Source organism: Thamnophis sirtalis, unplaced genomic scaffold (genome assembly GCF_051295495.1).
Source record: "Thamnophis sirtalis isolate CommonGarterSnake01/CBP01778 unplaced genomic scaffold, rThaSir2_p1.2 scaffold_2, whole genome shotgun sequence".
Classification (NCBI taxonomy): Eukaryota; Metazoa; Chordata; class Lepidosauria; order Squamata; family Natricidae; genus Thamnophis; species Thamnophis sirtalis.
Window position 1 is genome coordinate 121,192,262 of NW_028261382.1, and position 12,486 is coordinate 121,204,747.

General features: G+C 36.2%; 1 protein-coding gene and 1 long non-coding RNA gene across 6 annotated transcripts in view; one reads left to right on the forward strand and one right to left on the reverse strand.

Moving 5' to 3' along the window:
- The window catches only part of OXR1 (oxidation resistance 1), a 216,950-nt gene that overhangs the window by 46,792 nt on the left and 157,672 nt on the right, over window positions 1-12,486 (reverse strand). For 3 of the 5 annotated variants that reach the window (XM_087706778.1, XM_087706779.1, XM_087706776.1), the window contains one exon: window positions 627-709. In XM_087706778.1, the coding sequence (XP_087562904.1) occupies window positions 627-709 (83 nt within the window). Of the gene's footprint in view, window positions 1-626; window positions 710-7,348; window positions 7,657-12,486 lie in introns of those variants that run through there. The other 2 variants (XM_087706781.1, XM_087706780.1) reach the window with 1 other exon arrangement.
- LOC148049146 (uncharacterized) overlaps window positions 7,702-12,486 on the forward strand; it is a 72,821-nt gene continuing 68,036 nt past the window's right edge. The window contains exon 1 of the long non-coding RNA XR_015695603.1: window positions 7,702-7,803. This is a non-coding gene — a long non-coding RNA (uncharacterized LOC148049146). The remainder of the gene's footprint in view (window positions 7,804-12,486) is intronic.

Sequence of the window (12,486 nt, forward strand, 5' to 3'; positions counted from 1 at the left end):
ATAGAAATAGAATCCTAATAGCCAGCTTTTTTCTAAGTTTCATTTCAAATAAATCTTTTCGACTTAAAAATGAAAACACTGAACTGATTTACAGTGGTACAATTTGAAAATTCTGTATCTAGAAACCATAAATATATAGGTATTATATAATAAACTATTTCTTAATTCAGACTTCGAGTTTCCCTTAGTAACCAGAAATTTAAGACTGACTATATTTCTGCTTAAGGGTCATTTGAAGAACACACAGGCTTGGCATTCAGTTACTAATGATTAAAAAACGAACTGGTCCTGATATATTAATAGGTCAATGAAAGTTGTAAGAGCACAAAAATATTTGTGTACTATACTGGTAAAATGGGACAAAATTATACTAATCTGCACTCAGTGGATTATTAGCAATATTAAAATCATTAGAAGCAATAAGGGATTTATTGATGTCTTCTAAAAGTACAATAAGGCATATATTTTAAAACCAGTGTACTATTAGTATATAACATCTACAGTAAGACTGGAAAGTTTAACATAATTACTTCAACATGTTTGAAAACAGTCAGAATAGTATTTATCAATCCCATTATCACATTTTCAATGTATCTTGGAAATTATGTACCCAAGCAGCAACTTACAATATACTCAATAGTTCCCTTTGGCTTTTGAAAAGACATGCGTCTCCCATCTTTCTTGTCTATAGTCTTCTTCTGGCCGGTATCTGAAAGAAATTTAAGCAAAGCATGCATCATTGCATTCATCTTTCTCTCATCTCAGAATTATCACACACTGCCGACTACAGCATCACTTGCAGACATGTATTCACCAGTTACATAGCTATCAGCCAGTGAGTCTATGCTCAGCGTAAGACAACTACTTATCACATCAGACTCCATTCCTCTAAATTTACTACACTTTAGTGTTTAGAAATGCTTTAGCTTTATCAATATTAGCAAGCCTTCCAAAATATTATTAAGTCAAAAGAAACTAGATGAAAAGTTTTTTCAATATAGGGCAAGGTTATAACAGTTCTCTAACATATTTGATTAGATTTTCATTACATATAGCCTGCCTGTCATTTGCAGTAAATTAAAATCAGCTTCAGAGATTAGTCCTTAACTTTAGCTAGTTTTTCAAACACAGCTGTATAGCACTTTAATGACAAGTATGACCTTTTGTATACAGCTATGCTATTTTTTTGTTTTCTATTGTTAAACATTTAAAAACATTTTAACAAGTGGTAAATAACTCAGAATTGCTGGGAATCATGTTCCATTCAGGATCACCGTTTTGACATGTGAACTCTGTTCAGAAATCCACATTTTCTCACTGATCAAACATTAAGCAAACTTTATCTGATTAAGTTCTTTTTTCAATTTATAAGAAACTAAACTCCTTAATAACTTCAAGTCTCTTTAGTAGGAGACTAAAAAAGAAAACGGAGAAAAAAAAGAGTCTGACCCTTTTTTCTATTTGCTCATCTCAGAACATATTTACATTTATATATAGACATGGATGAGTTGGAACAGAGATATAGTCTCTAAAATGTCTATGGAGATTATCAGTCATCCAGGTCATAGTTGCCCTAACTATGTGCTTTTTCAAAAGGCAACTGGACTTCTTTGTTTTTCTTTGAAGACGTTTCACTTCTCATCCAAGAAGCTTCTTCAGCTCTAGGCTCAGTTATTCTTGCGGTTTATTATTTGTATGTCCCCTTCAATTATTAAGACCTCAGCTGGTTTCATTTCTAAACCCAATGTGGTATCTATTCCCATATCACACTTATATTCTAGCCTTTACATTTTCATATCTACAACATCTTTTTTAATATCACTTTTATAATTTGGCATTTTAAAAAAATCCAAACCTACATTTAATCAGTTTCAGTTTTATCCAATGAAATCTGTTATTCTTCTGCACCCTCTGTTATAGTATCAGACAATCTTGAAAGTAATTTGGAGATTTGTTCCCAAATAGCCTTAATTTCTTTTATAACTGAAGAGTATTGCTCCATATATTAGTGGTCTCTTCTTTAATTGTAATTCTTAGTTCTCACTGGTTCTGTCTAATCAGCCTTCAAAGTCCATTCTTATCATGTGTCTATTTTCCAATCAGCAAAACTTTCCCATGGAAATATTTCCTATAGTTAATTTCAAACTCTATGAATATTATTATAAAACTTTAGCCATTCAAGTCTATCCTTAACTTTTCAAAGTCAACATCCTAGTCCCGCATTTGCTGTATCCCAGAAATTAATGTTGCTTTTAAAAAAAAAACCAAGTTTTTGTAAAATATCTTTCAATCAGGATAGGAGGAAATTCTCAGTGTAATAAACCATTTCCCTTGGAAAGTTCTTAACATTTAGAACATCAATAACAAGCATCTTCCTAAAGCAGTTATAACAGGAAATGGGTGACCCACTGTTGGGTTGTTGTTTTTTTGAAGCTCTGAACTGCAGCTTAAGCAGGATGTTTTCCCCGACTCCTACAATTCTCAAACCCACTGGAGATTACTATTTTATGATCTCTTCACAGAGAGATCTTGTACAGAGCAATCTTGTGGTTGATCGTTGTCTGTCCTTGATCTGGAGAGAACTTACGAGAAGCCAATTCACACACTAGCTCATTTTTTTTGCCATGGTTGTTTGGCTCCCAAAAGTTGAGCCGTCTTCATATGCCACCTCTCTTTCCATAAAAGACTCTAATCTATGCTGCATGATACTAAATGCATTAGAATGTAACACTCCAACTTACCGTTGGCAGCATGTGAAATTAGTGTTGAACAATAGTATACAAACAATGTTAAGTCTTATTTTTTTTAGTACTGGTACCTAGACTGACCCTTTCCAAACAGGCCGCTGTAACATTTTCCAAACTTGATTTGGTTTGAAGCTTTACTATTTTTTTTGCTTCTGCTTGACATATTTCTGAGAATATTCTATCAATTTCTATTTCTGAAGATATGCCGTCAATTCCTCTACTCCTCCAATTTGGCAATGACCAAGTGTTGACCTAGCTATATTTTCTAATATTAGAAGTTCATGTAAACAGGGAATACCTTCTAAGGTATCTGGGATATTGATATTCTTATCATATAGAGTTTCAAAAACTCCTTCAATCTTTGATTTTGTACAGGTTGACCTTTATCGCTTGATCTTTTAGAAAACACTATGTGTTTGTTCCCAATTAGGGATGTTGTAATACAATACAAGATGAAATATTACCAATATAACTATAATCAGTTCCTCCAAAACTATTAAAAGGCTGAGGTAAACATATCAGAGACAATCATTTAAAATTTTCTATTTATTAGATCTATGCATTTAGAGAATTTGACTTTCTCCCTTACAAATTATCTTGCATGGAGACACAATCTGAAATTTAAGATTTGAGTATACAGTATTCAGTATTAAGTTATATATTTTTCTTGAATAAAGGATATTTTAAATATTATTCTTTTATGCATCTGAAATTAAACTCCATTATTTGGGCCCAGGTTTCAAAAATTAATTGAAGAATCTTATTATAATTCTGAAGTATTAAATTATATTTTTACAATGGAGTTTTTGTCTAATTTTTAAAGCTTTTTTCACAATTAATGGGAAAAATCTATGGACAGGTTGTAAATAACTTCTTAGGCTTATATAATTAACTTGTACTACACCACTTAAAAATGTTTTATTGCAACAAGTGACTCACAACCAAACAAGCCTGTTTGAAAGACATATAATTTTAAAATGATTTGCTCTGTAGTGAGAGCACTATAAAGATTAATGGAATGCAAGTTTGGGGTCCTCTTTTATGCTACCAATGTGCCTTTTCTTTAAATATCTTTATTTAAAAAGTAAATCCACACTGTCCAAGGTATTGCACGATATGAAATGAATACGCACAATTTGCTACAAACTAAAGCATTAGCACAGAAAGTATTCTAGAATATTGTACAAAAATTTCCTAGTTTGCATTTTATCTTCCACTTTTAGTTGTTTAATAATAACTTCTTAGTGTAAATTTAGATTCAAAGGGCATTATGAAACCAGCATTTTTATAATTAATATAGCTTTTAACCAGCATAACAATATCATAGAATATAAAATAAAATTTAAAATATCATTGATGGCACAGGGCCTGATTATCTGGATTATTCATCTCCAATAATTTCTCCCCACCTAATACAGTCAAGCAGAATAGATTATGTTCCAGGTCCCTCAATTAAACAATGTTACTGTGTAGGACTGAGAAAGCAAGTGTGCCTCTATTCTCTGGAACACCCCTCTCTCTCCAGAAGCCCTCATTCCCTTGGGGTTTGGAAGGCTTCCTTTAAGATCTGATTGTGTTCTTGGGGGGAGGAACAGGGCTATCATACTTTTATTGGCATGCTTCCTTTTGAGTAAGGCTGCCATGTTATCATGTGGTCAGCATGAAAATACAGAAACACAGTAACCTTTTCGCCAAAGGATGCCTATTAATCTACTCACATTTGTATGCTTTCCAACTGCTGTAACATCTGAACCTAGATGAACTATTTATTTAAACTATCACTAGAAAGAGCCATATAGGATTTCAAACTACTATTTGATAATTTTCCCAACTCAGTGGTGGGTTGCAAATATTTTTACTACCAGTTCGGGCTTGCTCCCATGTGCACTCACGTGCAACACTTTTGTGCACGCACAGAAGTGTCATGGCAGATGGGCGGGGCCTCCCACTGCCGCTACTACCACTGCCCCAACTACAAATTAAAATAACAACAAAGCTTGTTTGTTCATCACACAATATTGAAGTCAATTACAAAGTAAAATTTTTAACTAAAATCAAAAGGTTGTCACTAATATTCTGGCTACAGTTGCCTGTAGTTAAATTCTATCCCAGGCCATTCTCAACTTAGGATATCTATACCAAACCATAATCTAAGCATAGCCATTCTAGATATGAATTTTTGAAACCCCCTCAAACACAAATTACCTTATATTTTTGAAAATAGATTTAAAAAGTAAATAAAAATTTAAATGCAAGAGTATTAAATTTACTTTTGAATAGTTGGATAATTCTAAACTATACAAATTGCTTTTGTAGATATTGCAACTACTTTATGTTTATGTTATTCTTATTATTCTTAAACATACTAAAGTACATAGTAGAAAATAATCCTTGAGATTCTATTTTAATGTAACATTCGATTCAAGAATACATGGACATTTTATATTATGTAACTTTCTTATCATTCACTTGGACAAAAAGTCTGTGTTAACTTTTAACATGCCTATTAATATCTTCACTAAAAAATAAATAATTTTCCCCAAAGCTACAAAACTATTAAAATTTTTATGAATACACTACTTTGCACAAACAGTCAATGACATTTTCTGTTCAGACATGGCTGTGGTTACACAATGTTATGATGCAAACACAGAAGCAGGCAATGCATGGCCCATAAGGAGAAAACATGATTACAGCTACTTTAATTCAAAACAAAACCACAAAAGGAGAAGCTAAAAAGTTCAGGACCCATGCATTAGTGACTTCCTTGCTTCACTGCCATATCTCCTGTAGTTTCTCCAATCAAAGCAAAGTGTTCTAGATTTAAAGTTCTACTTACCTTTATAATTTACATATTTACGCCATTCTAATCTACAGCCCACTGGTTGCAAGATACAGTTATTAGTTATTATGCTTTTTTGTCATGTGGCCAGCCCTCTACAATAGCATTTTCTCAACGATCTTGATAATCAGGCATTTAAAAGTTGAATATTTGCTCAGACCTTTGATCAAGCTGACAGATAAATCCATGTAAGATTTTATTTGGGACATTCTATTTCTGTTTTATATGCATGTACTGGGATGCATCATTTTTCTTTATTATTTGGTGTTGATTATATACAGTTTCCAGAATCAAGCAGAATCAGTTTGTTAAAACCTATATACATAATAAATAAAACATGCCTTCACACATCATGGTAATACAAAACAAACCAGATTACAGCATGTACTTAAAACTGCTTGTTAACGTTTTTGTTGTTGTTGTTGTTTTTCTGGTGATTTTGTTTTGTGTTTCTACACCACTCAGAGCCATATATATATAAGGCTATGTAAATTTATCAAATAAACAAACCATATTTTGAGTTAATGTAATGTGTAAACTGCAGTAATAGGAACAAGGCTACTATGGCTTGTTTAAATAAACTAAGATGTGATGTGTGGATCCAGAAATTACTATTCAGTGGGATTCAAAAGCAAAGGCAGGGGGCAGAAGGTATAGCTGCTACACTGAGAATTTCTCAAGGACAGTGCTGATATTCATTTTCCCTGCTGTATCAAAGAAAAAGAACTGAAAAAAGCTACCAAAGTTTTCTGGCAGGAATAGCTCAATAGGACAGTGCATTTTAAAGTGTGATCCTAGTTTCCCTGGAGGTTTCCCAGGACCATCTCAAGGTGCCTCAAAACCAAAATTACCTGCCAGTCTACCTTGAAAAAAATAATACACAATATTAAAATCCCATCAAACAATTGTGAGAAACAATAAGGCTGCAAATGTGTCCATTTTAATTTATAATCTGGTAAAATATTGATAAATACAGACCACGTAAACAAAAACTTCCATAATTTTTAAAAGAGAGAAAAAAGTTAAAGAAACACTGTAATAGGCTGTCCTACTTAGCAAATAAAATAAAATAAAGCACCAGTGGTGACTTTCCCCCCCTACTCTGGCTTGGGCCTTCTTCCCATGACTTCCACTCCTTAAACAAGGAAAATTTTGGCAGGGCTGGGGAAGATGGGTCACAGACTATCAGAGGAGAGAAGGAGGAGAGACAGACAAGTACAAGACGTTGGAAAAAAACAACCTTTCAGTTGCAAAAGGCCAAATGTAGCACCAGAAGAGAAGAGATGGGGTTTCCTCCCCCACTTCAATTTTGTCCCAAACTTCAATATGCACTCGCGTGTCTCCCTTGAATTCAACCCACTTCCTCATACTCCAGGTCCCTCTCCCTTTTCTCCCCTTTTATGTAAACACCACATAAAAATCTCACACGCGCAAAGCCTTATTATCAAAACCAGTCCAAATACACCAAAGGGGCATTGGATCAAAGCTGCAGGGGAAGGGAAGGCCCAGAGTTTCAGCGCCTGCAACCCGCCTTCTCCAACCAAGCTGGGAAACACAACTTTTCAGGGGTCGCGCATTCTGGGAAGTGTAGTCCCACATGAGGGAGGGAGTGAAGGACGGACGTTTTCTCTCTCTCTCTCTCTCTCTCCGACTGACTAGCTACGAAGCAACCGGGGAAACCCCTCTCCTTCTCCTCCTCCCTCCTGAAACCCGCCGGCCCAGCTGGGGCCAAGTGTTTTTGCCAAGCGGGAGGCCTTACCGGGCGGCGAGGGCGTCCCGTCGTGTTGGAAATCCTGGAAGTGGACTTGGCGGAGGCTCCCCGCGCCGGGGACGGCGCCCCAGAGGCGGTTGGCGGTTCCCCTCAGCAGGCGGCCGCTCTTGCCCGTGAAGGTGGTGAGGTACTCCATGGGGGCTCCGGAGCTAGGAAGCGGGACGGGTTCGGGGAACTACCGCGCTGTGCGGGGCGTGCGCGACACCCTCATGGCGGACTAGAAGCCGAGCTCGGAGCGGAAACGTAGAGCCGCGCGGCCGGGGAAGAGGGGGAAAAAAGTTAGGCAAAAGTTGGGGCTGACGCCGCCTCAGGACTCCGGCGCTGAAAGGAACCGAGCGGCGCGGCTACGGTGGGTGTGGCTGGAAGGAGGCGAGGCCTGGGCCCGCTTCCCCCGAGTTTCTCAGCGAAGATCCCCGCAGGGCTGGACACGCGCGTGGGTGAAGGTGAGGACTTTTGCACGCGTGTCTCTCACCTCCACCCTCTCTCTCTGTCTCTGTTTCTCTCACGCGCGCACACGCCCTCCCTTTAGGAGGTGACTGGACACGTGAGTGGAAGGTGAGGACTCTTGCACGCCTCTTACTCACCCTCTCCCTCTCTTTCACACACACCACACCAACACAGGCGCGTGTCCTCCCCTTGGCACTTATGGCTTGTGAATTTCTCATTCTGCCTGGAGCTGCAGAAATTAAGAGAGGGATGGGAGAATAAATCTTGGGAGTTGTAAACCAGCAGAGGAAATCTAAAAATAAAAATAAAAATCCTGGAATCCTTCTGTGAAGCTGCTAAGGAAACTATTTCAGTCACAAGGAGTTGGGAGAAAGCTTTTGACCTCAACAAAGATACAGCCCAAATAAAGATGGCACTTTCTTCCCATCTCTCTCTGAAATAAAAAAGAATGCCCAAGTGGTAAATTAGGCATTTCCATCAGGATGTATCAGGTCGACTTGAAAGTATCTTTTAAGTCATAGACATCATATGTCAGTGTACGAAAGATTTGTCTGGCTTCCACAAAATTTGTAAACTAAAACTTACATCGCAAGCATAGCTGAAAGAAAATATGTTCAATTGACATATTTAGGGACACTTGTTATGATTATGTAACTGCACCTTCCTAAGAATATGATTCCATGTGTGCTTACTCAAAAGTAAAAGTGAGTTTCGTTATCCTTACTCTAATATTAAAATATTGCACGCTGAGGCTCAGGCTTGAGAGATATGCTGCTATGCCAAAAGGTTCATATAAATAGTTCAAAAGCTTAGCAACCTTTAAGATAAATTTGAAGGAAGTTAAAGAAGTAAGAGAAAGGAAGCAAGTCATTTGTGTAATAGTTAAAATAACCTACAGTTTCAAGAGATCCTCCAGAACCAGGTGCAAAAATCAAGGAGTTCATTGCTACCTTTAAGAGCTATCAGTAAACGTTAAAGGGAGATGCAATTGGTTGTTGCTTATAAAAAAAAAGAATGCAGGACTATATTGGTTTTTTAATATATGTCCCACCAATATAGAATAAAATACCAGAAATACTATATTAATGGCATACTGCCCTTCTCTGAGCTACATGCAGAAAATAACAGTAATAATTGGTTTTAGCATAATTGCTAAATTATATAAAATACTCATAAAACTATTTTGACTTAATTGAGAAGAAGCCCTGTACAGATGCAATACAACAATTTTAGAACTAAATATAGTCTTTCACACTTAACTCTCAACACCCTGCTACAGTGCCTCAGGAAAATCAAAGAACTAAAAACAGAAGACAAAAATATGGTTGAATTTGATTTCGCGGCACTCTTTATGTCCATAGATCCAAAACCAGTGAAAGATCCACGGCAGCAGTAGTACGCAACACACCCAGTTTCATCAAAAGATGTCTGATCACTCAACCCACTACAGCAGAACCAATGCGTAAGAAAATATATCAAAACATCCAACAGACTATTAAAATGACATGGCATCACCATAGAACACAAATCAATTAAAGCATCTTAAGTAATCAAAAGACCCAAGGGTCACCTACAAAATACAATGTGAGCACTGTAACAGCCACTACATGGGATAGACAGAAGACTACCAGAGCACATCCATGAACACCAATGAGCAGACTGAAGATGTGATGACATTCAAGACATTAATCTCACATGACAAAAACAAACTCAATCATAGTTTCAGCTGGGAATCTGAGCATCCTAGATCAAGCTATATCCCCAAATGCCAGGGAATTCCTGGAAGTCTGGCAGTCAGACAGACTAATACAATTGCTTTTGTTTTTTCAATTCCACCATGCTGCCTCACATTTTATGTAAATTTAGCACATAGCATAAGGCACATTCACAGCAGGTGGAGATCAAGGGATACAAGCTTTGTTGCTTTGTTCCTATGTATAATTTCTATGCATTTACAAAGCTTTGGGGCTTTGCTCTATCTGTGCCATTTTGGTTATGTTCCCCCTAATCCCACCCCTGATGGCTCTGGTTCACAATTAGTCAATCTTTGGCTAATTCCAAGACATAAGTGGGATGGAAGGAATTTCAAGGTTATATACTAGATTGGAAATACAAAGGAAAAACAATGGCAAGCCACATAATTAACAGTGAGTCTGCCTTAACAATTATTATTGTAATACAGAGATTTGCATCATCTTCCAAAACAAAAACTGAAGAATGACAGAGCACAAAATAATGACTAGGGCTAAGAGAAAAACAAGGCAATTTAATTCAAATGTAATTCAAATTGCTACAGTGCATATAATTTTAATTTAAAATTCAAATGAAATTTAAAAGCAGAATATGATTTCCCTCCATATATTTAATATTTTTCGCCTGTCACAATAGTGTTTACAATTAAGCAGAACATTTGAAGGCCTTGAGGCGATACCTGTAGCCCTGGAGTTAAGGTTGTGCACTTCTTTATAACTCCTCATGGAAGAAAAGGAGTATTGGTGTAAATACTAAAGAGTTGTACCAGCAAGCAGTTAGTATTTGGAGAGAAGGAAATAAAGTTCAAAGCACAAAAGGAATTTACTCTCATAAAGGAAGTTAACAGCAAAAAAAGAGGGTTTATCTATATCAGTACCAAAGGAAGGAGAGGAAAGGGGACGGTTTCACTTCTTGGAAAATGTTATGGTGATAATATAATTTCCTTCTCTGCAAAGGGGAACTCTGCTGAAATCGACCCAAGAACAACTGACACAACGAGAAAAGGACAGTTCAAAATAAGTTATGAGATGGTTACAGAGCTATCATAACGAAGTTTCAGTCTCAAGGCTATTTTCAGTCACATCTCAGAGTCTTGGAGTAACATAAAGTATCATCTTGAAGTTTCCTTCTATGTTGTTTGAAAAATGTTAGAGAAGGCATGGCTTGGACAAATCAGAATTGGGTCATGCCAAACCAACCCAATATCATTTTTTTAAGAGTGACTACACAATGGACATAATGCATTTTTATTTCTGCAAAGCATTTACCATCTCCCAGGAGATTCTATTAGAGAAGATTGCAAAATGTGAGGACAACTATATTATTAGAAGGATTCAGAATTGGTTGCAGATGACACAAAAATAGGATGATAACAAATAACTTAGGAGAAAGTAAGTTTACAAGATCTTATCTACCTGGAAAAATGGGCAATAGCAGCAAATTGAATGTCGGCAGGGACAAATGCAAAGCCCTTTATTTGGATAGAAAAATCAAAGGTATGAGTATAGGATGAGTTGACATGAAGAATATCTGGGTGGGTTTGGTGATTACAAATGTGATGCAATAGGAAGGAAGCCACATAGAAAAAAACTTACGAGGAATGATTGAAAATGTTTAGCTTAAAGAAGAAAGAACTGGAAAGAAATATGAGAGCTATTTTCTAGTATCTGAAGGACTGTCAAGATGGTGTTCAGTGTTACTCCATAAGGCAAGATAAAAACAGTGAATATAAATTACAAGGATTATGAATGGGCATCAGGAAGAATTTTCTAACAGAAGGCCTGTTGAAAACTGGTGCAGTCTGCTTAGCTACAAGTGTTTAAACAGGTTGGATTGCTTATCCACTGGAAATGCTGCACTAGCGGATGTTTTCACTGAGCAGGGGATTGGATTACAATCTTACAACCTATATTCTGTGATTGTATAATTTATATAATTAGGGGGTATCAGACTTACCCTGCCTAAATCTGGATGGTTAATTAGATGGAAACAAAGAGTTTTGTATCTCTCTCCTGTCATTTCCTTGTAATTTTTTTGCTGTTGTTTAAAGCCAAGATCTGATCGCCTTTTTATTATACACAGAGCTTTGGTGTGGGAGAATGAACTAATTTTGGCTTGTATGGCTCATGCTGCTAGGTGAAAATTCAGCTTTTCCTATATTGCAGTTGGCAGCTTGAATAAGACTCACCCAAGCAAGAGTTCTCTGTGGCCAATGTTGCCTATTTTAAGGAATAACTACAAGAAGGAATGCAGATGAGTAAGATTATTTTACAAGACTATATTCCCTCCATGTATTAACCCATATAAGGAAAAGTGACATTGTGTCTCGGAGTATCTTCTGGTCTCTGTGACAGATTTGCCTATATGACAAGATAGATGATAGATAGATAGATAGATAGATAGATAGATAGATAGATAGATAGATAGATAGATAGATAGATAGATAGATAGATGATAGATAGATAGATAGATAGATAGATGATAGATAGATAGATAGATAGATGATAGATAGATAGATAGATAGATAGATAGATAGATAGATAGATAGATAGATAGATAGATAGATAGATAGATTTTCTGTCAGCTAGTAGAATGAGTCATCATTTACCTTCAGTTAAAATGGACAAAAAGTGACAAAATAATAATTGAGAAAGAGAAAAAAGAGTTGCTTTTAAAACAATGAAGATTTAGAAGAGGAAAAGAAAGAAACAGAAAAGATATAAAGATTTGTAATTATTTCATGGGTAAATAGAATGCCCATAAAAGTACATTTCAATAATAAATAGTAGGCAAAAAGCTTTAGGAGCTGCAGTTTGAATTTTCTGAGAATTCTGTATGCACATATTTCTGTTAAATAAGTTGTGATCCTTATTTGAAGCAATCTTTACAAATTACAGTGGCACTCTTTTTTTAAATAGATTTTTTTA